The 27,464-nt window shown below is 42.8% G+C and overlaps 1 protein-coding gene across 2 annotated transcripts in view; it reads right to left on the bottom strand.

Annotated features, from left to right (window-relative positions):
• Positions 1 to 4,374: 4,374 nt before the first annotated feature.
• Positions 4,375 to 27,464, bottom strand: part of Katna1 (katanin p60 (ATPase-containing) subunit A1) — a 37,161-nt gene continuing 14,071 nt past the window's right edge. Inside the window, exons 3-12 of one of the 2 annotated variants that reach the window (XM_030245091.1) lie at positions 25,960 to 26,117; positions 23,789 to 23,969; positions 23,359 to 23,498; positions 18,628 to 18,749; positions 15,876 to 15,981; positions 14,623 to 14,781; positions 7,702 to 7,828; positions 6,656 to 6,790; positions 6,156 to 6,282; positions 4,376 to 4,735 (exon numbers count right to left, since the gene is read on the bottom strand). In XM_030245091.1, the coding sequence (XP_030100951.1) occupies positions 4,537 to 4,735; positions 6,156 to 6,282; positions 6,656 to 6,790; positions 7,702 to 7,828; positions 14,623 to 14,781; positions 15,876 to 15,920 (792 nt within the window). In that variant the 5' untranslated portion in view covers positions 15,921 to 15,981; positions 18,628 to 18,749; positions 23,359 to 23,498; positions 23,789 to 23,969; positions 25,960 to 26,117 and the 3' untranslated portion in view covers positions 4,376 to 4,536. Of the gene's footprint in view, positions 4,736 to 6,155; positions 6,283 to 6,655; positions 6,791 to 7,701; positions 7,829 to 14,622; positions 14,782 to 15,875; positions 15,982 to 18,627; positions 18,750 to 23,358; positions 23,499 to 23,788; positions 23,970 to 25,959; positions 26,118 to 27,464 lie in introns of both variants that reach the window. The other variant, NM_011835.2, reaches the window with a different exon arrangement.

Genomic DNA, 27,464 nt, shown 5'->3' with positions numbered 1-27,464 from the left:
GTGGGAAGAGAGTAGAGAACTGGGAAAAGGTGTGGAGAGACCAGGAGGATTCAACATGAGGTCAGGACGAGAGAGCACACATGAGGAGGGAGACAAGTGGACCAGAGTGAATCAGGGCAAGGCCAGAAGGCAAGTAATGGGACTCAGGACCTGCCCAGCTTCGGCTTAATTAAAACACTAGGTCTCTGTGTCTTTAGGAACTGAAAAGGGCTACAGCAGGTGTATACACACCCTGCAGGAGCAAATGGGCCATAGAAACCTCACCAAAGAATTACAGTTCCAGATAAAAGTGTGGCTGTTTGGGTTAAAGTTTATTTATCTGAGGAGCACCTGTACGTGGTGTGGTATATAGGTCCTATCATTCACATGGCTGAAGCTGAGGCTCAGCTCTTTCAAAGAAGTTAACATCAAGGAATAAAGGCTATGGCCTCAGTCCTCCGGGTCTGAGCACAGTACAGGTACAAGCATGTTTCATCCTGTTTCTTCTCTGTCACTCAGAATTGCCCATTTCAACAGTGTTATCTGGTACACGATGTATTTATTCCATGTGGTATTTCTTATGTCATTGTAGGAGTTTTGAAAGCCAGAGTAGAGCAGCACATCTGTAGTCCCAGGACTTAATGACATGATGGAAGACATCGCTAGACATCACTAGGCCAGAGCGAGACTGGGTCAGAGTTTTGGTGGTAACCCATTGTAAAAGCATGGCCCAAGAAAGTACTTGCTCTAATTTTGCCTTTTCTACCAATAGCAGGGAATTGAACCCATGAATGCCAGGAATGCACTGCACTACAGAGCCACAGGCCCAGAAAGCACTGCACTGCTGAGTTACGGCCTAGGCTTGCTAGGCAGGAAGGATGATAAGTGTGACAGTGAAGTTGAATCTTGTTGGGTTTTCATTATTTTTGTGTGTAGTCCAGGCTGGTCTTAGACTCAACATGACCTTGATCCTAGATTCTCCTGCACGCTGGGATTACAGGCAGGGAACACTATGTAAGAACTCTCAATGTGACATACCCCTAGCCACAGATGTATTGTTTTATTGTTGTTGTTTTCAAGATAGGGTTTCTCCATGTAGCCTGACTGTCCTGGAACTCAATCTATAAGGCAAGCTAGTCTAGAACTCAGAGAACGGCCCGTCTCTTCCCAAGTGCTGGCATTAAAGGTGTGCACCACCACTGTCTGGCTTCACTGGTACCCACTAGCATCCATTTGTCTTTGCTGATTCTGTGAATTGTTAGAAAAAGTACCAGTTCCAGTTCCAATTCCAAGTGACAGCAGTGCCTTATGTTATACATTAATCACAAACTCACAGATTCTAGTGAGATTTACTATGGTTCCTTCCCTCCCAGTAAGACGTGTGAGCACAGCACTGTACTGGTTACCTGAGCTCCCCACAATGTGTGTGTGCATGGGTGCCCACCAGGGCCAGAAGAGAGCATGGATCCCTTGGAACAGGAGCTTCCTAACTTGGGTGCCGAGAATCAAACTCAGATTCTTTCTAAGGGCAGCAAGTTCTCTGAATCACAAAGCCGTGTGTGTCTCCAACCCCAAATACATTACTTTCTTCTCAGTGGAAATGGAACCCAAAGGTTTATACTATTTCCTGTGTGTGTGTGTGTCTGTAGGCCAGACATCAGCCACTAGTTGTGTTCCTTGAGGTGCCTTTTTTGAGATAAGGTCTCCCAATGGACTAGACTCTTCTCGTGGGCCAGGGTGGCTAGCCAGAAAGCCCCAGGGATCTGCCCATCTCCACTTTCCACAGGGGGGACTGCAATTACCTACAACCAAGCCCAGCCTTTTTTTTTTTTAACTAGGGTGCTGGAGACCTGATTCAGAGCTTCGTGCTGCCATGGCAAGCACCTCCTACCCCAGGATGTAACTTTCACTACACTCACTAGCTTTTCTTTGTGCCATTACTTGTCTGTCTCCATTTTATGCTTACTGTGAATGTGAGTAAATGGGTTGATGAGTCTGCCTAGACAATGATACACAGCCTAAGTGTGGGGCAGGGACACCTCCTGCACTGCACAGCCTTTTTCTTTACATTTCAAATGTTATCCCCTTTCTGGGTTTCCCTCCCTCCTATAACCACCCTATCACATCTTCCCTTCCCCTGCTTCTATTGAGGGTGTTCCTCCACCCACCCACTCCCACCTCCTCACCTTCAATTCCCCTACACTGGGGCATCTATTGAGCCTTCACAGGGCCAAGAACCTCTCCTTCCATTGATGGCTGACAAGGCCATCCTCTGCTATATATTCTGCTGGAGCCATGTGTACTCCTTTGTTGATGGCTTAGTCCCTGGGAGTTCTGGTTGGTTATCTTGTTCTTTCTATGGGGTTGCAAACCCCTTCAACTCCTTCAGTCCTTTCTCTAACTCCTTTGTTGGGTGACCCACATGTAGTACAATGGTTGCCTGCTAACATCCAACTCTATTTCTAAGGCTCTGGCAGGGCCTCTCAGGAGATAGCTATATCAAGCTCTTTTCAGTATACACTTTTTGGCATCCACAATGGTGTCTGGGTTTGTTAACTGTATATGGGATGAATCTCTAGGTGGGACAGTCTTTGGATGGCCTTTCCTTCAGTCTCTGCTCTACAGTTTATCTCCATATTTGCTCCTGTATTTTGTTCTCCTTCTAAGAAGGACCAATGCACCCACACTTTGGTCTTCTTTCTTATTGAGCTTCAAGTGGTCTGTGAATTGTATCCTGGTTATGTGGAGCTTTTGGGCTAATATCCATTTATCAGTGAGTGCATATCACGTGTGTTCTTTTGCAATTGGGTTACCTCACTCAGGATGATATTTTCTAGTTCCATCCATTTACCTAAGAATTTCATGAATTCATTCTTTTTAATACCCGAGTAGTACTCCATTGTGTAAATGTAACACATTTTCTGTATCCATTCCTCTGTTGAGGGACATCTGGGTTCTTTCCAGCTCCTGGCTATTATAAATAAGGCCGCTATGAACATAATAGAGCATGTGTCCTTATTACATGTTGAAGCATCTGGATATATGCCCAGGAGTGGTATTGCTGGATCTTCCAGTAGTACTATGTCCAATTTTCTGAGGAACCACCAAACTGATTTTCAGACTGGTTGTACAAGCTTGCAATCCCAGCAGCAATGGAGGAGTGTTCCTTTCTCCACATCCTTGCCAGCATCTGCTGTCACCTGAGTTTTTGATCTTAGCCATTCTGACTGCTATTAGGTGAAGATCTCAGGGTTGTTTTGATTTCCATTTCCCTGATGACTAAGGATGTTGAACATTTCTTTAGGTGCTTCTCAGCTAGTCGATATTCCTCAGTTGAAAATTCTTTGTTTAGCTCTCTACCCCATTTATAATAGGGTTATTTGGTTCTCTGGAGTCTAACTTCTTGAGTTCTTTGTATATATTGATGTAGGATTGGTAAAAATCTTTTCCCAATCTGTTGGTTGCCTTTTTATTCTATTGACAGTGTCCTTTGCCTTACAGAAGCTTTGCAATTTAATGAGGTCCCATTTGTTGATTCTTGATCTTACAAGCCACTGGTGTTCAGAATTTTTTCCCCATGTCCATGTTTTTGAGGCCTTCTCCCCACTTTCTTCTCTGTAAGTTTCAGTGTCTCTGGTTTTATGTGGGGTTCCTTAATCTTTAATGCTTGGACTTGAGCTTTGTACAAGGAGCATTTTTGTATATGCTGATCACCAGTTGAATCAGCACCATTTGTTAAAAATGCTGTCGTTTTTTCCACTAGATGGTTTTAGTTCCTTTGTCCAAGATCAAGTGACCATATGCGTGTACACAGCCTTTTTCAAAGGCAGAATAAAGTCATTTAAGCCAGGAGTAGTGACACAATCACTAGTGCACATGGGAGAAGAAGCAGTGGATTTTCTCTCAAACAATCAAGTTATTCAGAAAATACTGTATTTTTGCCATATGTCTTTTAAATGAACTTTAAGGTGAAGAGTCCTAATGTTTTTCCTGAAGATTTTTGAGAGAGAGAGAGAGAGAGAGAGAGAGAGAGAGAGAGAGAGAGAGAGAGAGAGAGAGAGCGCATGTGTATGTAGGTGTCTAAGGACCTCAGAGGCACCATATCCCCTGAAGCTACCCTCCATGAGTCCTGGACACTGAACAGAACATTAGGCACTCTTCAAACCACTGAGCCAATCTCTCAGCCCCAAGAGTCCTAGCCTTACTCCGAGACAGAAAGAAAAGCTACCATGATAGCAGATGAGAAGGAAGATACACTAAGTCTGGCTACGCTTTAACAAGCTGCATGTGTGAGCATTCACTAGTTTTCTGTTATTACCATAGAACAGCAACAACAAGCAGTGTCGAGAGGTGCTGTACTTAGCAGAGGTCAAGAGGTGCTAAATTGAAACAAAGAGCAGCTTAAAAATAGTCTTTATTCAGAACCAGAAAGAATTTCCAAATCACACCATTATGAAAGTTTAAAAAAATATAGCACTCCGTACACTGAAATTCTACATTTAATTATTTTTCAAAGACTTAAGGCAGATTCCTCACAGCTTACATGTGAGAACATAGCTAGCATGATCCAAACTCAACTATCCATTTCTCGTATCTTTCAATATCTGCAGCTGATACTGATTTAGAAATCTTCTTTAAAGCCATTTCAAAATCCTCCATGGTGGTAGGCATGTGCATTGCTTCTCTTGAAAGGTTCCGGATTTCTTCTGGGGTTAGACCCTCAATACGCCGTCTCATGGCCATCAACGATGCGTCCCTAGGCATTAAGTTTTTTAAAAAGCCCAAAGTGTTACTTCAAAAACAAAAACAAACAAACAAACAAAACCCTAACGAAAAACAACAACAACAACAAAAAAACTGTTAATTCTGTAAGATCTTATATGCATTATATGCATACATTGAACCCTATACTGGAAAATAAGAGCTGCTTTTAGTTGCTTTTTAGCAATGCATCTTCCACAATGAAATAAATATAATTTCATTCAGTTCAATATAAATGCTGACTGTACAGTCCAAGACTTAAGTAAAAAGGTACAATAAAGAAAACTGTATTAGGCTCAGTGGTTAAGAGCACTGGCTGCTCTTCCAGAGGTCCTGAGTTCAATTCCCAGCAACCACATGGTGGCTCACAACCATCATAAAGGGATCCGATGCCCTCTTTTGGTGTGCAGGTGTACACACAGCAGAGTACTCATACATTTATATTAAAAAAAAAGAAGAAGAAACTTGCAATTGCATCTCCTTATCTGCTCAGAAAAGAATAGGTATTCAGCATGGAAAGAGAAAGGAATGTTAGCTACAAATTAAACATTTTCTCCAAAAAAAGGAAAAGCCGGTCAAGCAGTGTTTCCCTGTTCCCTCTATTACAGGAACTTTCCATCAAGAATGTCTTTTATAAGCCGGGCAGTGCAGCACCCACCTCGGATGCAGAGGTAGGCAGATCTGTGAATTAGAGGCCATCCTGGTCTACAAAATAAGTTCCACAATAGCCAGGGCTATCCAAATCTTTAAGGAAGAGTTCCATGTAGCCCAGACTGACCTTGAATTGTCAGTGTTCCAGGGATGACTTATATTTCTGATTGCCCTGCCTCCGTGTCCACCACCACATGTCATGAGATACCGAGGACCACGTACAGCCAACTGCTTCATGCATGTTAAACAAGTATGCTACCTGAGTCACTTGCCCCATTCTTTGAGCAATTTCATCCTTAAGTGCAGTCGCTATGTATGCATAGGGACACTAACTTCATCTGTCTACAGCATCTCCGGCTCACTTGGAAATAAGAAGCATGTGCAGCCAAGCCCCAGAGACTTAGGTTAGGACTAGGCTCTGCTGAGCATCCCATGAGTACATTAAGCCACTTCAGTGGATTCCCACCTAACACTGCAGAGAAACAATACTTCTTGCACTTGTAGCTTTCAAAGGAACTGTGGATCATCATATGCAAATATCTTACCAACACTTATCACTAACATCAAGCTACCCTGCAACCATAAACATACTGTAAAGTGGGGCTCTTCATTTTTTACAGTGCTTGGGATTAAACTCACGGCTTCACATGCTAGACAATTACTCCACAAATGAGCTATAGCCCTTGGCTAATGTAGGCCATTTGCCTTAATATAAACACTTACAAATGAAGTTTATGCTTACAAAATGTGAGAGAAGTACACACCTGCATACATTGGTAATGTCTGCACCCGAGTAGCCTTCCATGTTTTCTGCTATGCTCGCAAGGTTGACATCATCAGCCAATTCCAGCTCTCGCAGACTTATTCTCAACAGTTCTTCCCTGCCTTTTGCTGATGGGGAAACACATTTGAAAACGTGTGCGTTCAATGGGAACAGAGTACTGGTTATCTTGCTCAAGCTTACTTTCTGATACAGTTTTAAAGATGACCTCACAATGCAGCTTAGGCTGCCCTTGAGTCCTCCTGCTTCAGCCAAAGAGAGCTGATGTACAGGCATAAGGAGCCATGTGCACTTCAAGCCCACCGAGTCCCAAGAATTGTTTTCCAAGTCTTGGAGCAAGCACACTTATGATGTATCAAGGCTTCCAGGTGTTGCCGAACAGCTACATAAGAGTATATATCTGCCTCTTCAAGGAAGGTGAGTATCAAATTCTAAATTATAAAAAACTACTCGGTAACTAGAACCCCCGGAGAGTCATAATACCTGATGGTAATGGAATATAGATTCTTTTCTCCAGACGACGCCTTAAAGCCTCATCTATGTCCCATGGGAAATTAGTAGCCGCCAGAACCATAACCATTTTGGAAGGGTCATCGTTCTCTGAGGCACCTCCAACACCTAAAAGGGCAGAAAGAATAAAAGTTCCTGCATGGGATTCATGAAATAAAGCTCAGTTCTTCAGAGCCTATGACACCCACGGACAGTGATGCAAGGCAGTGCAGTTTTCCAGCCTCCCGAAGGCTCATGTGAGTATGTGGCCCAAGGAGAATGAGGTTTTACAACACACAAAAATTTGACAATGGATCTTATGGTAACACCAGATCAGCTCAAATACTTGCCAAATTCTTAAAAAAAAAAAAAATCCTTGGGTGTGGTGGTGCATGACTTAAATCTCAGCACTTGGGAGGCAGAGGTAGGCTGATCTCTGTGCGTTTGAAGCCACAATGGTCTATATAGTCTCAAGACAGTCAAAACCGTGTAGAGACCCTGTCTCAAAACAAACAAAACAAAACCAAAACCCAACTATGAGGCTGGAGAGACACTGCAGTGGTTGAGAGCACTGGCTGCTCTTCCAGAGGACTTCAGTTCAATCCCAGCACCACGTGGCGGCTCAACCATACTCCAGTTCTGGGGGCTGTGACACCCTCTTCTGACCTCTGATACCAGGGATGACTAAGACACACATACATAAATGAAAACAAAACATTCATAAAGTGTGAATATATTTTAAGAAGCATTCCAAGTACATACATAACCTCTAAGGTTAATCTGTTTGCATTTTTACTTGAATTCTGTGGCTAAAAATGAGGGACCAATACATATACCAAGAGGGTGTGTGAATGCCATTACTTCTGACGTGTCGCCCTCCAAGAACACCAGAATACCCACTTACAGCTACTAATCTCTAAGTCCTAAGTGCCTTCCCCTCTGATCTACCTACAGTTGTGAATACAGACTGCAGGCTCTGGGCTAGCACTATAACAGAGCCAACCCCGTCCCAACTCATCTATGCACAGGCATGCATGTACCGTCCATTTGAACCAGCAGCTCAGCTTTCATCCTTCGGCTGGCTTCATGCTCTTCAGAAGTTCCTCGGCGGCTGCAAATGGAATCTATCTCATCAATAAATATGGTAGCTGGGGAGTAAAACCGAGCCTAAAGGAAGAAACCAAGCAATAAGAGGCTTTAGGATTTTGAGCTTTCCTATTTAAAAATAATCCAAAGCTGAGGATACAACCTAGCGATAGAGTGCTTGCCTGGTGCTTAAGGCCCAGTGTTGCAGAAATAAACAATTTATAGATTAGAAACTGGGAAACATGGACCTGGAAAGATGGTTCTGTAGTTCTCTTGTAAAGAACATGAGCTTAGTTCCCAGCCACCCAAAAGAGCAACTCACAGTCTTCTGTAAGTGCAGTTCCAGGGAATTCCACACCCTCTACTGGCCTTTGGGAACCAGCATACACATGGTGCAGACATACACACAGGCACTCATACAGACACAGAAGATAAAAAGAACTCGCTTAAGGAAACTGGAAAACAGCTTAAGAGTCTGGCTGCCATACTGCACCTTTCGCTTTAGCCCAATGGAGTGAGAAGAAGAGATGGCATCTCCTTTAACAATTTTAAAATGATGTTTATTTGTGTGAATGTTTCTATGAATTGGTGTAGGGGAGCCACTGAGCCACGTGAAAGGACCATGGGCAGGTTCAGTCTCTTTCTGCCATGTGGGTCCCAGAGAGCAAACTGAGGTCGACAAGCTTGGTGGCAAGCACCACTCAACAATCTTGCTGTCCTACCTTTGCTTTTTTGGACACACAGGGACTCATGAATCCCAGTTGTCCTCAATGTGCTATGTAGCTAAAGGTGACCTTGGACCCATGTATTCTGCTGAAGTTTTAGCAGAGCAGTCAAGCAAACAGCTTTGAAATATAGCTTCTAATGAAAACATAGATGTCATTTTTTTCCCATTATATAATTAAACTGGCTCTCTTAAAAACGTGTGTGTGTGTGTGTGTGTGTGTGTGTGTGTGTGTGGTGTGTGGTAAATACAGGGTTACCCTGTACCCTATTAATGGTATGAACAACTGTGGTAGGACATTTAGAGTTATCAGTAGATAGTTTCACAAGTTCTACGAAAAGCTTGGTTGAAACCACTCCCTTACATTACAGAGCTTGTCTAACAGAAAAATTCTAGTTAGATGGCCATTTTTTACATAAATTTTTTTTACATTTTTATATATAAAGCACACTTTATTGTTTCTAAGTAGACCATTATAGAAGAGTAAACCTACATTGATGTGTTCTATATTGATGTATTCTAAGCACATCACAGACTTTAATTTTTGTTTTGTTTTGCTTTTTTCGAGACAGGGTTTCTCTGTGTAGCCCTGGCTGTCCTGGAACTCACTCTGTAGACCAGGCTGGCCTCCAACTCAGAGATCCGCCTGCCTCTGCCTCTCAAGTGCTGGGATTAAAGGCGTTCGTCAACATTGCCTGGCGAGACTTTAAATTTCATTTTGCATGTTTTCACAGCAAGGACAAATTACTATTTCTGACGGATTCTTCTCAAGCACGGAGTCAGAACTGCCTGACTTCCAACAGAGGCGACAGGACACAGGCAAAAATGGTTTTGCTAAGCTTAGAAAGGCACCATGGAGAGATTTTCTCTTTTTTTCTTTCCTTCACTGTTTTATTTTATTGGGACAGGATTTCTCTGTGTAGCCATGGCTGTCCTGGAATTCACAGAGATCTGCCTGTCTTTGCCTCCCAAGTGCTAGGATTAAAGGCATGTGCTACCACCACCTGGCATGGAAAAGTGACTTTTAAAAAGCCCTATAGATCCCACTTTCTGTTTAACTTTAAAATAAAACTTAACAATTTAAGCAATTACATTTGTAATGTCATATGAAAAATCATGGACATTTTCACTGAATTTAAATACAGGCCTTTGGGTGCTGAAGACACTATGGTTCGGTAGTTAAGACACTGGTGTTGTCTCAGCACCCAAAGCAGCTCACAATAGTAACTCCAGGTCCAGGAAGCTCTCTTCCTGCCTCCTTGGACACATTGGTGCACACACATACAGGCAAAACATCAGACACTAAAGATAAGAATACAATCTTTGACTTCCAGACAAACCCCTATAACAAGGAAGTGGAAGCAGCCACAAGATCTTATAGCTGGGCAACACCAGAAGACTACATGATTTTAGTCGGTCTCTTGTTCTATTTTTAATAAAGCTTTATTTTTACATTCATTGATGATTTGCCTATATATGTCTGTGAGAGAGTGTCTGTTCCCCTGAAACTGGAATTACAGACAGTTATGAGACGCCATGTGAGTGCTAGGAATTGAGCCCAGGTCCTCTGGAAGAGCAGCTGGTGCTCTTAAACTGCTAAGCCATCTCTCTAGCCCCCGACTTGTTCTCTAGGGGGCTGGGGAGATGGCTCAGTGGTTGAGAGCACTGGATGCACTCCTACAGGACCTGGATTCAATTTCTATTGCCCACATGGTGGCTCACAATAGTCTACAGCCCTAGTCTGGGGGAATGTGACATCCTTTTTTGGCCTCCTCAGGCACTGCATATCCATGCTTCATTAGACATATATGTAGGCAAAACACCCATGCAACATAAACGGGAAAATACTTGGAAGGTTTTTTTGAAATGAGAAAGAAAGAACATGAAATTGGGTGGGTACAAAGTGGGGAAAACTGAGAGAAGTTATGGGACAAGAGAAATATGATAAAAATATACTGTATAAACGCCTCAAAGAGCCGGGCGTGGTGGCGCATGCCTTTAATCCCAGCACTTTCCATTTTGAAATGGGCTAACTCTGGATCTCAATGGCAGGAACAGCAAACTCTAGGACTGGCTGGTGACTCAGCCAGTGCTCATCTGTACTCAAGCAGCACACTCCTAGAGATGCAAAGGGACCTCTTTAATGAGGCTAGGTTTCTCAAGCAGCTGCAGGGAAGCCAGGAAAGACAGGCGTTTTGATATGTGTGACAAGCAGGGCTCTAAGTGGAGGGCATGCTTGAGGCCTCTGGCATGGAGAAAAGAATGGCACAAGCCACCACTTAGAAGAGATTGGCCTACAGCAACCTAAAAATCTATACTTGAAAATGGGGTAAGTGGCCAGGCAATGGCAGCACTTGAGAGGCAGAATTGTGAGTTCAAGGCCAGCCTGGTCTACAAAATGTGTTCCAGGACAGCCAGGGCTTCACAGAGAGACCCTGACCAAGTGGGGGGGGGGTGGGGGTGGGGAGGACATGAGCTTGTGTGTGTAAAGGCATGATATGCATGGAGGCTAGAGGTCAGTCTCAGGTGCTGTCTACCTTGAGTTTTGAGATAATGTCTCTCACTGGCCTGGGACTCAACAATGCAGTTAGCCTGGCTTGTCAGCAGTGCCCCACGAATCTGCTTGTCTTTGCCTCCCCAGCTCTGGGACTACAAAGACAAAATAGCACAACCAATATTTTACATGAATGTTAGGGCTGGAGCTACACAGGTCCTTGCACTGTGTAGCCCTGGCTGTCCTGGAACTCACTCTGTAGCCCAGGCTGGCCTCGAACTCAGAAATCCACCTGCCTCTGCCTCCCAAGTGCTGAGATTAAAGGCGTGCGCCATCACCACCCGGTTCTTGCACTGCATTTTCCCAATTAAGCTATCTTCCCAGTCTGTAAATTATACAATATATTAATATTAAATTAAATTTAAAACAATACGAAATGTTATTGCCTTCTGAATAAAGGAATGGAGACTCAGAAAGGGGAGAACCTGCTGGCGGGATGGCTAGGGAAGTGAGTGGTAAGGACTGAACCCACACAGTGTCAGCTTAGTTCTTCTGAGATATTGGCAGTACACTTTTCCCCTCTCTCTCTCAAGGACTGGGAAAATCAGTTTTTCAAAATTATCAGAGTTTCCCCATTAGACTGCTATTGTGATATATTTCTAACAAGCCATTAAAAGTCTGTTAAAAATTGTCTCCTGGCGTAAAAGTTGTCTAAGTTCAATAGGAAGCAGAAATAAAAACAAAAACATGAAGCTTTCCAGAAAACGGATAATTTAAATATTTTAGTTCCACTGATTATTCATTTATTTATTTGTATTTTTTGAGCTTAGAAACTGTAAGATCTGGGATAGTATCAGCATCATCACCTCTGACTTTTTCCACTAGTTAAGTATTCGTGTCTTCCTCCTCCCCAGGGCTGACTCTGATAGTATCTGAAGGTACAAGGTGAGCTGACAAGGGAGAAAGGCAACCAATAGTCCTACCCAGCTGATACCTCTAACAACCCTACAGCTACAGCTCAAGGGATAGCACATAAGAGGAGGCAGAAAGATTGGAAGAGCCAAAGGACCAGGGAGAGTGTGTCTTCTAGACATGACAGGGAAGCTGCACCCATGAAATCCTAACAATATGGCTGCCTAAACAAGACCTGCACAACGACACCAGTTAACGTGCCAATGTGGATGGAGGAACTCCCTAAGGCATCGAGCTGAAATGAAGGCTACAGGCGACTGACTAATGGCTGCAGAGAGGGGATAATCAGTCTTCTCCAGGGACAGGCCAACAGGTAGATTATCCAACCAATGTCAGCACTGAACATACATATGACGGAGAAAGAGAAGGTGAGGGGACTCCTATCTTCATCACTATGTAGTAGTGTCATTGACAACCTAATACGGAGTCAGTTGCACTACTTTTTAGAGGGAAGACTTCAGTCATCAGTGAGGCTAAACAAAGTCTTTAAAAGGTGGGAGAGTTCAATCCAAACAGTATTGGAACTTGTAGAATTATATTGTTCCTACTGGTACTGACCTTTGTGAGGTGAAATTAAGAAAGAGGAACTTGAGTTAGCCCTGCTCAGAGGTCATGCTGGGCAGCAGGGTGGCTGTCAGCAGCACAGCCATCTGGGTGGTGAAGCTATCTGCTCCATTAACAGGGTTCCCTGGCAGACAGAAGGGTCAGGCTAACCTTGCTGCCTCAGAAGCTCCCAGATCAGGAGGACTGCCCTTCACTCCCATGTGATCTCACTGCAATTGTATGTTTTAGTACATACTTATTTATCTGTGTGTATTATAGTGCCTTTTCTCTTGTGTTGATTGACTGACTGACTGTTAGCTTTGTGACAGGATCTCACTATGTTACTTTGGTTGTCCTGCAATTCCCTATGAAGACCGCCTTGGCCTAAAGCTCACAGAGAGCCTCTGCCTCTGCCTCTCAGTGCTAGGATCAAAGGTGTACTCCACAAATCTGGCTTCTCAGAGCTCTAAAGTTAAGTAAATACCCAGATTTGCTGATGCATCAGGGGTCACCAGGCACTGCAGACGTAATGATTAAAAAAAAAAAAAATTACCTCAGAAATACAGAAGACAGCCTGTATCTCAAGAAAAACATGGAATTTATCCAATGTGGGGATCCAGAATGGTCACGGTGGCTGCTGCTTGTTACCAGACAAATGAGTTTTCTTTATAATAAATGACTTCCAAAATGACAAGTGAAAAAGTATATATTAAGCAACCTTAATAAATACTCTGTAAAATGAATGAACTATAGAAGAAAAAAGGGAGAAACTCAAAATAAGAACTGAAGAAAATAATTCAAACACTGGGACCTCATGCTTAAGGTCACCACACTCAAGGGAGGAGCTGGAGAGTCAGTGTTTAAGAGTTGTCACTGAAGGAGTGACAGAGACAAAATTTGGAGCTGTGACAAAAGGGTGGACTATCTAGTGATTGCCATATGCAGGGATCCATCCCATAATCAGCTTCCAAACACTGACACCATTGCACACACTAGCAAGATTTTGCTGAAAGGACCCAGATGTAGCTCTCTCTTGTGAGACTAGGCCGGGGCCTAGCAAACACAGAAATGGATGATCACAGTCAGCTATTGGGTGGATCACAGGACCCCCAATGGAGGAGCTAGAGAAAGTACCCAAGGAGCTAAAGGGATCTGCAACCCTATAGGTGGAACAACATTATGAACTAACCAGTACCCCGGAGCTATTGACTCTAGCTGCATATGTATCAAAAGATGGCCTAGTCGGCCATCACTGGAAAGAGAGGCCCATTGGACTTGCAAACTTTATATGCCTCAGTACAGGGGAACCCCAGGGCCAAAAAGGGGGAGTGGGTGGGTAGGGGATTGGGGGGGTGAGTATGGCGGACTTTTGGGATAGCATTGAAAATGTAAACGAGGAAAATACCTAATAAAAAAATTTTAAAAAAAAGAAAAAAAGTTGTCACTGCTCTTGCAGACACCTGCAGTGACAGACTGCCCACAAATACCTGTCACTAACTTCAGCTACAGGAGATTGAGCATCCTCTTCAGGTCTCCACAGGCATCTGCACTCACGTCCTTATACCTCACACAGACAGACACAGACGCACACAATTAACATAAAATTCATCTTAAACGCAAATCCTTGGCACAGCTGATAAGACTGGAGGTAATCAAAGTTCTATAGCTACTTAAGATTTTCATCTTATACAGCACTTACCATGTCATTAAGCAGGGTGCTGTTCAACAAACATTAATTATGGAGCTGGCAAGATGGCTCATGCAGATAGATGTACTTGTTGCACATAAGGGTGGAAAGAGAGAACCACACCACAAAATTGTCCTCCAATGTCTACTTGAGTGTGGTGTTACGCACAGGCCCCTTCCCATCATATATATGTGTATACACACAACAATCAAATTCTAAAGAAGCCAATTAGCCATAATTACTTTAGACTCTTACAGCACACTAGTAATGCTCAGAAAATAGCAGATGTGGCTGCACCTCTGGAGGAAAGGAGATAAACAGAAGCCAAAGTTACTCATGCTCATAAAGGACATGTCAAAGACAGAATCAGGTCCTATGAAGAGTGTCACCCTACCTATGTAATGGAGAGTCAGACAGAGGTAAAAAATGTCTATTAGAGCTGTTTCAAACATTACCATTTCAAACAGAAGACGGACAAGCTTCTCAGACTCTCCTCTGTATTTGGACGTCAGAGTTGATGAAGAGACATTGAAGAACGTTGTCTTGCATTCCGTGGCAACTGCTTTAGCTAGAAGGGTCTTTCCAGTGCCAGGTGGGCCAACCATCAGCACACCCTGTAGGGAACATAACAGTAGAAGGAAAGACTCCACCTGTCCTTGTTACTTCCTTACCTCTTCTGTTTTGGTTTTCTGAGGATGATAAACACAGACATGGCCCTGACCTCCAGGGCTCTAATGCTCATCCTTTCCCATTCTCTGGAGGGGTGGGACTATCAGTGGGGACGCCCTTGTACAGTAGCTTGCCTAGGAATAGCACTAAGTACCAAATTGCACTACATTTATATACAACACTGTGACAAAGATCAAAGAGTAAAGTGAATGATATTTCATAACAAAGTTTGTTTGTTCGTTTGTTTATTTTAAATAGAGCCTCACTAATTTAGCCCCAGCTGTCCTGGAACTCATATGTAGACCAGGTTGGCCTCAAACTCACAGAGCTCCACCTATCTCTGCCTCCCAAATGTTGGGTCTATGCCATCACAACTGACACAAATAACTTTTCTATTACACAAAAGGAAGAGAATCACATTAAAGGTTTGGAACTCAATTAACAAAAAAGGAAAACTGACTGTTAATTTATTAATCTTTATCAAAAGATTAACTACTAGTAATTGGTATTTTGAAGAGGCAGATGTCTACTCTTCACCCAGATTGTCTTAAATAGCTCCTTTCATACCATCCTAGGATCTTCAAAACCATCCATTATGAGATAAAAATATTGCTGAATTTGTCAAAAGAATTCCCAATCTACCATGACAAAGTATGCGGTAAGACAAATGCAATGCACTAGCCAGCTGGGTCCCACGTGCAGACACAGGTTATTCTAAGACTGATCCTCAGTACTGCACTGCTCACTCTGGGAGCCCTGCATTAGCTTGTGATCAAAACATTCTGAATAATGTAACATAAATCCTTTCTTTTAAAAGCTTTTTTGAGATGGTGTCTTAAGCTAATCCAGTCTGTCCTGGAATTCACTATGTGGCCAAGGCTTACCTCAAAGCCAAGGTGATCCCCCTGCCTCTGCTTCCTGAGTGCTGATGTTACAGGCTTGAGCTACTACACCTGGTTTAAAATTTTCTTATTCCACTTTCACCAATATAAATAAGTAAGGGTTATTTACTCTGCTGATGATACGGGCATAGACTTACTTTCCATGGTCTCCTAATGCCCTTAAAGAATTCTGGCATCCACATTGGTAACACCACTGCTTCCTGAAGCAACTTTTTGGCTTCTACTAAATCAGCAATATCATACCTGAAAGAAAAGATACTTTATCAGCCAACTCCTTAGATCATATATCCAATCCTATATCATCACCCTGAAAACCATTTTTATGGCACACGTTTTTATGCCACAGACAAAATGTTCAATCCTTTCTTGGGCCCTGGAGAATACACATTCTTACCACAACCAATCAGTATACACAGAATACACCTTCGTCTGTAGTTCTTGGCAATAACGGTTTTCAGTTTAACTTCTGATAACAGCTCTCCTTCCTTCACTCTCTGTGTTGCCAGGCTAGTGTAAAATTTGTGATGTGTTTGAGCACCTCCTTAACTAAAAAGCTTGGGACCACGTTTCCGGGTCAGGAATGTTGGCATACACTTCACTAGTTGAGCTCTCTAATCCAGAAACCATTATTATTAATTTCATTTAAAACTCTCCCAACTTTCTAAGGATAATGGCCTTGATTTAAAAAAAAAAAAAAAGGGAAAGTGGCTCAGGGGCTGGAGAGATGACTCAGTGGTTAAGAGCACTGACTGCTCTTCCAGAGGTCCTGAGTTCAATTCTCAGCAACCACATGGTGGCTCACAATCATCTGTAATGAGATCTGATTCCCTCTTCTGCTATGTCCAAAGATAGCTACAGTGTATTCATATATAAAATTAAATAAATCTTTTTAAAAAAAAAATGTGGCTCAAGGCCCTAGATTGGAGAAAGAATGACATTAAGCAAGCACTTAGGAGGGAGGAAGCCTCTTCCCACAGAGGAAAGTACTTCACCTCTACACTGGAAATTTTATCCAGTAAACAGGCAGTGGGAGTGCACATCTTTAATCCCAGTACTCAGGGGGCAGGGGCAGGCCAACTTCTTGATTTTGAAGCCAGCCTGGTGTACAGAGTGAGTTCCAGGACAGACAGGGCTACACAGAGAAATCCTGTCTTGAAAACCAATACATTTCTAGATGCCTGATTTTCAGATTAGGGATACTGAATCACAGATTGCATAGATGGCATTTTTTTTTAAATCAATTATTTTTATTTTATGTGCTTTGGTGTTTTGCTTGCATGTATGTCTGTGTGAGGGTGTCAGGTCTTGTAGTTACAGAGAATTGTGAGCTGGGATTTGAACCCAGGTCTTCCGGAAGAGCAGTCAGTGCTCCTAACTACTAAGCCATCTCTCCAGCCCTAAGCATCTTATCTTATATCTCATAATGGCTTGGGAGAATGGCTGTTAAAAAAATACCACACAGGGCATACAGCAGACACCTGCTATGCTTCCAACTCTAAGAGGCAGAAGCCAAACTGAACAAAGTCATCAACATCATTATAACGTTCTCGCTAGACAGTAAAATATCTACTGGCACTACTAGTGCATGCAGCAATTTTATTATGAAAATAGATTTTACTTATAAATGTCAATTACTAGAAATATTTACATATTATAAAGACACCCATTAATCATCTATATTTTATAGACATAGAAAATAACTAACGATATAACTAACTTGTGGAAAAGCAAGCTTTTATAATATAATGTAAAAAGGTATAGGCATTTTATTAGATATAAATAAAGTTGAGAATCTAGCACTAATTGCAAATCAAAACAAGCTCTACCACAAGCTCTACACACGATGCATGCATGAAAAATCTCCATGTAGGGTTGGTGAGATGCCTCAGTGTGTACAAGTGGTTACTGTACAAGCCTGAGGATCTGGGCCTCAGAAGCCACAGAAATGTGAGACCAGAATCCACAAAGTTATCCTCTGATCTCCAATATGTGTTACAGCGTATGCTCTGCCCCATCACACATGCACACAATAAAAGTTTGAAACAAATAATAAAAACCTCAACCTTTTCAACATTAGCAGGGGCTCCAAAAGATGAAGTTTGTACTATCTTTGTCCCACTTTGTATATGACATTATTAATTTAAAAGAATTCCAAGGAGCTAGTGATATTCAGTTAGCAGAGAACTTGCCTCACACGTATGAGACTGTGTGTTCAATACCTAATACAAACACATACAAACAAGCAAAAACAAAAACGAGAGAGATGGTCAGCCATTAAGAGCACTAGCTGCTCTCACCGCTGACTCCATGTGTCAGGAGTGCCAGGCTGACTCCCAGCACCCACAATGTAGCTCACAGGCATTTACAACTCTAGTTCCAGGGAATATGATGCCTTCTTTCCTCCAAAGGCACATACACATGTGATGGGATGACACATGCAAGCAAAACACTCATACACATAAAATAATAAGCCTAACAGTGCACAATACAAATAAAGTTTTAAAATAATGTGAACTAAAGTCTAGGTAACATAGCTCAGTTCCTTTAGTCCTCGTTGAGCATGCAGATGCCCTAGGGTCCTTGCCATCGTCATATAAGTTGGGCGTGTGGTGTCTGTCTGTTACCTCAGCACTCAGGTAAGAGGACTGAAGTTCAATGCCATGCTGGCTACATAGGCACTGTGAAGCCAGCCTGGTCTACACGGAACCCTGCCTCAAAACAAACCAAGGTAAGGCCCTCAAGACAGCAGAGTGACACAGCTCAGGGGGGTCAGTGTCACTGCATGGCTGCGCACACTGCACACCCTCCAGTGCTGTCCCCAAAGGCACACCGTTAGCACATGTCAGCTTTTCTTCACTTCAGTTTCCACAACCATGTGATATGACTCACCACCGAACGTTGGGATTCTGAGAAATGATATCTCTTTCCAAAGCTTCTACTAAGTCCTTGTCATACCCAGTGCCATCAAACTTATTTGCCTCTGGTTCTGTAACTGCAGCAGGTAATTTGTTCTACACGAGGAGATAAAAAAACAGAAGAGCTTTTAATTGACCAAAAACTTATATTTCATTTCTGTAGGTCAGAAACAATGATCATACCAAAGTGATTTTGCTTACTGAATTGTCTGCTTATAGGAACCCAATATGAATCAAATTTCTGATCTCCTTGCTTCCCAAAGTGCTGATATAATCACCACCCCTGGCCAAGGAAAACCAATGCTAATCAAAGTAGATTTCTCCAAAGAAACCAGAGAGCCTAGAAGGAAGTGATGCAGTACTTTTTCCAAGGTTACAAAGAGAATCCAGGGTCCTTTCAGCATAATATCCTTCAGAAAAGACGAAGATAGCAAGGCATTCTTAGAGAGACAGGCATAGGCACACATGCCAAAAATCCCAGCATTTGGGAATCAGAGACAAGAGGACTATCTCACAAATTTAAACCAAACTAAAACCAACCCCACCTGGAAAAAAAAAAATAAGAAAGAAAGAAAAAGGAAAGACAAAAAGACCTCAGATAAGAAAAAAATAATAGGCGTGGTGGCACATGCCTTTAATCCCAGCACTGAGGAGGCAGAGGCAGGTGGATTTCTGAGTTCGAGGCCAGCCTGGTTTACAGAGTGAGTTCCAGGACAGCCAGGGCTACACAGAGAAACCCTGTCTCGAAAAACCAAAAAAAAAAAAAAAAGAAGAAGAAAAAAAAAAAGAAATTGAGATTCTGAAAATACATGTTAGAAATGAGAGTTATACATTAAAAATAACAACAAACACTCACTGAAAGGCATTGCTAATAGATTAGAACAACCATAAGAATATCAGGTGGAAAAAAAATCACATAGTATATTCAAACAACTACCACACACAAAAATTAAGCATAATCACAAGTTTCAAGAACTCTAGGACATGCCAAAAACTAAAGATAAGACTCCATGGCAGAGAATACGTTAAAGTCTAAAGTTATCTGACTGGTGAGATGGCTTGTCCACTAATGGCTAAGCCTCATTCACAACAAAAGCTAAAGGCCTGGAAAAACCACTTCGATGAAACTATACCAGAAAAAATTCTCAGAGCTAGGGAAAGAAGACATGGGCATACAAGAGGCATTTAGAACCATACAGACAGGACAGAAAGACTCTTACAAGACAAATCATCATGTAATGTCTAATCAAATATTTAAGTCTATGGACAAGACACAACTGACATGGAAACCTAAGGGTTCTTTGGAAGGTCAGCTGGGTGGGATTTTGCTGGGGCAAACATGTGAGGGAACGCTTCACTGAAGCAGACACAGGAGAGAGGGTGCTCTGTAAAGCACTCACATGAAAGGACACTGATGGAGGACTCTTTGCTAACGACACACATGGATTGGTCAGCCTTCTATTGCACAGCTGAGCTGCATTTGCTGGGACTCCATAGAGAACCGCACCAAAACCTGTCTGGTGTTGTGCCTCGGCTTTTTTGCTGATTCTGTGGGCTCAGGGTAATTGGCAGAGTGATGTCGGCTGAGATAGGCGCATGTGCTGAGGAAGACCGGTGAACGACACGTGCTACTTGGAGAGCGTATAAAAGGACTGCACAGACAGTGATGGAGGAGTAGCTAGGCTTGCTTACAGACGTGGCTGTGTGTGGGTCTGGAGTCTTCACTGACCTTCCCTCCAGGTCCCTCCTGCTGACTCCCACTGAGGCCGAGGCCTAGCTGTCTCTGCTAGGTAGTTCCACCGCTGCTGACTAGTGTTTGCTATCCTGACTCCACTGAACTGGACTGCTGGTGTAGCCATCAAGTGTCTGCAAATGGATCGAGCTGCCACTGCTAACCTGTGAACTGAACTGCCAATTTCCTGGCAACACAGATGGGAGTTGCTCCAAAGAACCTTTCTAAACAGATACAGCCCCCACCCCCACCCCATCCTTTCTCACTGCCTCTGGTGGGTGGTGGGCTAAAAGGGAGATTAAAGTATTTAAGAACCATCATTAAAAGTAGACTTTGAAAAAAATTATAAAGTTACACACAATATTAAACCTGAGAGAGAGAGATGTGCCTACAAAGGCAAATGTATCAGATCTCTGACCAGAAACACTGTAGGGTAACACTAGATACACTATAAGTGCAGAAAACAATTCCCAAACCAAGATTATATCCAGCAAAGAGAGGTTTAAAATCCTGTGGAGAAATAGAGACTTCCTATTGTAAGTATGAACTAAAACAATTCATGACCATCATATAAAATACTAAAAAGAACCTTATGTATGCAAAAAATAAAAAAAAAACAAAAAAAACAAAACCAACCACAGTGGATCACATGAAAGAGAGAAAAAGGAACAGATTAACAAGAGCAAGAAGAGATCAAATATATCTGTGTGGTCGTTCTCCATAATCAACTTGAGGAGATGAGAATCATCATGGAAACCTATTTCAGGGCATGTCTGTCTGGACTTTTCCAGACTAGGTCAATGAAGTGGGAAGGCCCACCCTAAATGTGGGCTAGGTCCCAGCCTGGGTAAAAGGAGAAGGGATCTGGGTACTGGCACTTGTCCCTCTCTGCTTCTGACACACTGCAAGCAGCAGCCTCACCCCCACCATTACACCTCCCCGTCAGGATGGGCTTCCCAATCTGCAAGTCAAAGTACAGCATTTCTTTCATCCATTAAGTTGTTATTGCTACAGCAACCAGGAAGGTAGTGACATGAATTCTGTACTTCAGCAAACCCTTAGATTCTATGGCAAGAACTAAATAAGCCAGGAGAGCGATCAAAACAATGGCAGCAATCAACCAGGGTCTTGAAAGAATTAATCTAGCAGTTAAAGGTTCCAGCTCAGTTAAAGGTGCAGACAGTCAAAGGTGCCAGCAGTGGTGCCGCACGCCTTTAATCGATGCACTTGGGAGGGAGAGGCAGGTGGATCTGTGAGTGCGAGGCCAACCTGGTCTACAGAGTAAGTTCTAGAACAGCCAGGGCTACACAGAGAAACCCTGCGTGAAACAAACACACAAACACACACACACACACGCAGACTAGCTGGCTGGATCAGAACACAAGGTCCAACTACTTGCCTATAGGAGGTATGAGTCACCAGTAAAGACACACACATGGAAGGGCAAAGGACAGAAGAGAATGCAGCAAGAGTGGAAGCAGGGGGGCTGGTGAGATGGCTCAGTGGGTAAGAGCACCCGACTGCTCTTCCGAAGGTCTGAAGTTCAAATCCCAGCAACCACATGGTGGCTCACAACCATCTGTAACAAGATCTGACTCCCTCTTCTGGAGTGTCTGAAGATAGCTACAGTGTACTTACATATAATAAATAAATAAATCTTAAAAAAAAAAAAAAAAAAAAAAAAGAGTGGAAGCAGGAAACACACAGGGGCAGAACTCTGTCCTCAGAAAAGCAGAAGTTGGAGAGAAAATGGCCATTAGCTGTTGATATAATGGAAATCCATCCAAAGAAAGAACTAGAGATGTATATAAGCAAACCCTGGCATATCTACTTCATAAAACAAACACTACTGAACACACAGGACTAGATGCAATAGCAAGTGATTTCCATACTTCATTTTCAGCAACACAGCTGAAACAGAAATAAGAAACCTTAAAAAAAACTAACCTATTATGGCATGTGTGATATATGCACACGTATGCTATGCCATGATGTACATGTGAAGACCACAGAGCCATTCTGTGAAGTCAGCTCTTTTCCTACCTCCACACAGGTTCTGGGATCAAGCTCAGGTTGTCAAACTGTCTTCACCCGATGAACCATCTTGCAGGTCCAAGCAAAGAAACACTTTAGCTGGGTGTGCTAGTGAACACCTATAGCCCCAGCACTTGCACTTGGCAGGTGGAGACAGCAGAATCAGGAGTTCAAAGGCAGCCTCCACTACATGAGTCCTTATCTCAAAAACAAGACGACTACCACCATCAACAAAATCTTCACAGTTAAACTACATTGATCAAACAGACTTAACAACAAAGCCACTGATAACCACACACACACAGGTAAGAATAAGCATTCTACTAAGCAGTCTATAGAGCCTTCAACAACACAGGGACAAGTTCTTATGTCCTAACAGACCACAGTGGGATAAAAGAAGGTCAGTAGGGAGAGAAACCACAGACACTGCAGATGGAAATCAAGCAATGCCTCCTGAATATCCACAGGTGACTGAAGAAACCAAGGAGGAAATCCAGTCTCAGCAGGGGACGGCTTTCACACCTGACAAGTTGAGCTTGAGTCTCAGGATCCGTGTGGAAGGAGGAGAGGACTGACTCTGACCTCCGCACATGTGCCATGGCACATGTACATGCGCACACACACAATCTGGGAAGAGAGGGATGACACAGGGACTCTATGTAGTCTTGGCTGGCCGGGAACTCACTATTGGACGAGTCTGGCCTAAATTCAGAAAAACCGGCCGCCTCCGCCTCCCAAGTGGTAGGATTAAAGGCCTATGCCACCATACCTGGCTTCAAAAGTTTTTAAAAGAGAATTCCCCCTGCCCCACCATGCTTCCTGACTGGGACATGGAAACCCTACATGTACAGATTCTATGGCAGATATGGCTCTAGTGACTGAAGCAAGTGGCCCCCCCGTGTTTCAAATCTTGATTTCTAAGGTTAACAAATGACTCACTTAAAAACATTTTGAGGGACCTGGAGAGGTGGCTCGGTGGGTAAGAGCACTGGCAGCTCTGTCAGAGTTCAGTTCCCAGCAGCCGCATGATGCTCACAACTGTAACTGTAGCTCTGTGTAGTTCAATGCACAATGTAGCTCTGGAATGCAAATGCAGACAGAACATCCACTTACATAAAATAAATCTCAAAAACAATTTTGTTCTCTTATTGTTAGTGTGTGTGCGTGTGAGTGTGTTTCTGTAAGCCACAGGTGTGCAGCTGCCTGCAGAGACCAGAAGAGGGATGGGGCTCCCGGAGCTGGAGGTACAGGAAGTGGTGAGCTGACCCATGTGGTGCTGGGATCTAACTTGGGAAGAGCAGCATGTGCACTTTAACCCCTGAGCCATCTCTTCAGGTCCAGCCTTCATTCTGAAGACGGTAACATTTACCTTTTCCTCTCTTCCCTTACTCTGTTCTTTCTTTTCACGACTACGAACAGCTTTCCCTCTGTCATTGTGAAGATTCTGTGGAGACGGCCGATGAGCTCTGACGACTGTGCTTGGCCGGTTACTGTGTGGCTTAGGGTCACTGTGCTGAGAAGACTGGCGTTTCCTAGGTCCTGGTAAGGGTCTAAACAACACAAGGATATTAAAGTCATAATTCCTGAAGAAGCTGGGCATACAGAGAACACAATGGATAACAAACTTGAGGACGCTGCACCCCAAAGTCTGAAATGTAAATCTGGTATAGCCTCTACGGCCAGGGACACAGTACTGTCATATTTACTAGCAACTAGGGCAAAGTGAAAATGACTTCTACTCAGGACATCAGTGTACAAGCTACCTTTGCATGCTGGAAAGTGGTAAAGAGCGAGTATCAGAGACGAGTGTTCTATAACAGCCACCAGAACAGAGTGCAAATGCCCATGTTTTAACTAAGGCTTTAATAATCTTCCTATTCTAAAAGACTAGGGTGAAAGTTGGTTAGGGTGGCTGGTGCCCTTTAGTTCCTGAATTTGAAAGACATAGGCATGTGGATCACTGTGAGTTAGACACCAGGACTACATTGTGAGACCCTGGTTCTCAGTTGCCAGGATTTATACATTGTTCACAACTGTCTGTGACTCCTTTCCAGGATCCAATGCTGCTTCTAGCCTCTGCAGGCAGCAGGCAGAGGTTGTAGACATAGACATGTGGACAAAACATGCATACATATGAAGTAGGTAAGGAAAAGTAATGGCGCTGGAAACTACACAGATGCAAGGTGCCTTCCGTTCACAGAGATCCCACTCATTTCCTCTTGATTTAGCAGCAGGATTTAGACCTCCATATTTAATGGCTCTTCAGTTTACCTGGGATGAATAAAAACACAAAACCCCCAAAGAATAAAACAGAATAACCTATTCTCAAGTGCCTCAGAGTATACTTCAACACAAAGAAGGTATGTTACCTAGTGTAAGTAAAGTTTTGTTGTTTTACTATAAAAAATAAAATATTGCTTATTGGAAGCTTTGTTATGAGAAATAAATGATCTATATAGCCTGAACAATACTTAGAAATCTACAGATGCTCAATATAAAGAACCAGTGTTTATGCAGTACAATAAAAAAACTACAAGAAATAATGACACAATACTTAAAGTGGGTCATATCTTAGTGCAAGGGTCTCAACAAAGAGTCAAGTTAGAGTGTTCTTTTCAGACATCCAAAAGATTCATATATTTACACCACGACACAAATAGGAAATCTGTCTTGTGAAGCCGGGAATGGACACCTACATACATACCTGTCACTTATTAAAAAGTGTTTGGTGAAAGCACAATTAGGTAGAAACAACACTTCAGTCAAAGCACTTCCATTGATTTGCTTTTTTGTACTTTTAAGACAGGGTTTCTCTCTGTCCTAGAACTCGCTCTGTAGACCAGGCTGGCCTGGAACTCACAGAAATCCACCTGCCTCTGCCCAAGTGCTAGGATTAAAGGTGTGTGCCATTACCACCTGGTACTTGATCAATTATCCATTTGCTATCACTTGGTAGTAGAAAGCTGGGGGTAAAAATTCCAAATAAAACCAAGCAGGCTTAGGGCAGGGCATGGTGGCACACGCCTTTAATTCCGCACTCTGGAGGCAGAGGCAGGCAGATTTCAGAGTTTGAGGCCAGCCTGGTCTACAGAGTGAGTTCCAGGACAACCAGGGCTATACAGAGAAGCCCTGTCTCGAAAAACCAAAAAATCAAAACAAAACAAACAAACAAACAAACAAACAAAAACCAAACAGGCTCAAAAACATGTCAGTCTAACTCCCCCAATTTACATGAGAAAAATCTAAGCTCTACATAGTGTACATAATTTCCAACAGCAACAAAGAGTGAAAACTTCCGTTTCCAAACACCTCAGTCCCTAAAACAACACTGAGTCTGCTACTTTTAGCCTATGCATCAAAAACCTCGCTCTGGCTAATGTCCACCTAACCCTGATACACATTTAAACAATTCATGAAAGGCATTTCCATACAAACCTCCCTCAAGCCCTGTCCCCAGCAACTCAGTCCTCCTCCGAGATATGGACCAAGGCGAGACTGCCAGCTACCTGGGCTGGTTGATTTCTTACAGTCTCCACTCACCTTCGCTCAACAGGTACAGGCAAGGACCAGACTTCTCCTTCAGCAGCTGGAAATTCATGTTGTGCAGCTTGCAAAGAAGTGATGTCTAGTTTGAAGCTCTCGAGTGTTTTCATGATATCCTTAACTTGCTTAGCTTCCACATTTATTTCCTGCCAAACCTGGTTTCAACGAAGAATAATAAGACTAAGCTTCTTTAATAAATCACTGCTAAAATTAAGCTTAGGACCGTTTTCTATTCTATGTCTCAGCCTCCACTCTGAATGAAAGCCAGCAGACTACATCAAACATCTTCACAAAATTGCAATGATTCTTTTTTTTTCCTGTTTTCAAGTGCAAAATTAATTCTGAAAGCATGAATAAAACTGCTGACTAAGGGGCTGGAGAACTGTCTCCAAGGCTAACAGGCTGCTCTACCATAGGGTGCAGGAATTGAGTCTCAGCACCCGCACAGCAGCTCACAATCTCTATAACTCCAGTTCAAGAGATCTGATGTCCTCTTCTGGCCTCCTTGGGCAATGTATACACCTTGTGCACAGGCTTGCATGCAGGCGAAGCATTCAAACACATAAAATAAAAATAAATCCTTTAAAACAAATCCTGGAGGGCCCCCAATGGAGGAGCTAGAGAAAGTACCCAAGGAGCTAAAGAGATCTGCAACCCTGTAGGTGCAACATTATGAACTAACCAGTACCCCGGAGCTCTTGACTCTAGCTGCATATGTATCAAAAGATGGCCTAGTCGGCCATCACTGGAAAGAGAGGCCCACTGGACTTGCAAACTTTATATGTCCCAGTGCAGGGGAACGCCAGGGCCAAAAAGTGGGAGTGGGTGGGTAGGGGGGTGGAGGGGAGGGTATGGGGGACTTTTGGGATAGCATTGGAAATGTAAATGAGGAAGATACCTAATAAAAAAAAAAAACAAAAAAAAACAAAACAAAAAACAAATCCTGGCTAAATTGCTACCCACATAATTCTTACTAAAACTGTTTAGCAATTGAAAGACTAGCTGAAACTTTCAAATTTGACAAAAACAAAAAGTTGCCTTTTGATAGTTTTATACTATTTAATTAACTGATTTTGATGTTTAAGCAAGGGTTCCATGAGTATTGAATAGAGTTCTCAAGGGCACCACCCTCCTGCCTGAGCCGCCAAAGTGCTGGGACTGTAGGTGTGCATCACCTTATTGGGCTCAGTTAACTTTTAAAACCTCAAACTCTGTTATATGGGGTGCTGGTACAACATCTGAATGTATTTAACATTACTGAACTATACATTTAAAGTGATTTACATATTTTTAAGGTATGGTCCCCCCTTCTTAATAACATAGATATGGAGAGTCAGATTTAAGGAAAAGTTCATTTCAAAAACAAGACACTGCTCTCCAAACATGTGGTATTGGATTTAAACAGTAGCCAGGCAGTAAATAATATGTCACATACAAGTTCAGCTCAAAAGAACCATTAATTTCTGTAACATTCTTTCCTGTTATGACACCTGAACCCTGGT

The sequence above is a fragment of the Mus musculus genome, chromosome 10, assembly GCF_000001635.26.
Source record: "Mus musculus strain C57BL/6J chromosome 10, GRCm38.p6 C57BL/6J".
Taxonomy (NCBI): Eukaryota; Metazoa; Chordata; class Mammalia; order Rodentia; family Muridae; genus Mus; species Mus musculus.
The sequence above is the reverse complement of the archived record's forward strand: the minus strand, read 5'-3'. Positions and strand labels throughout refer to the sequence as shown.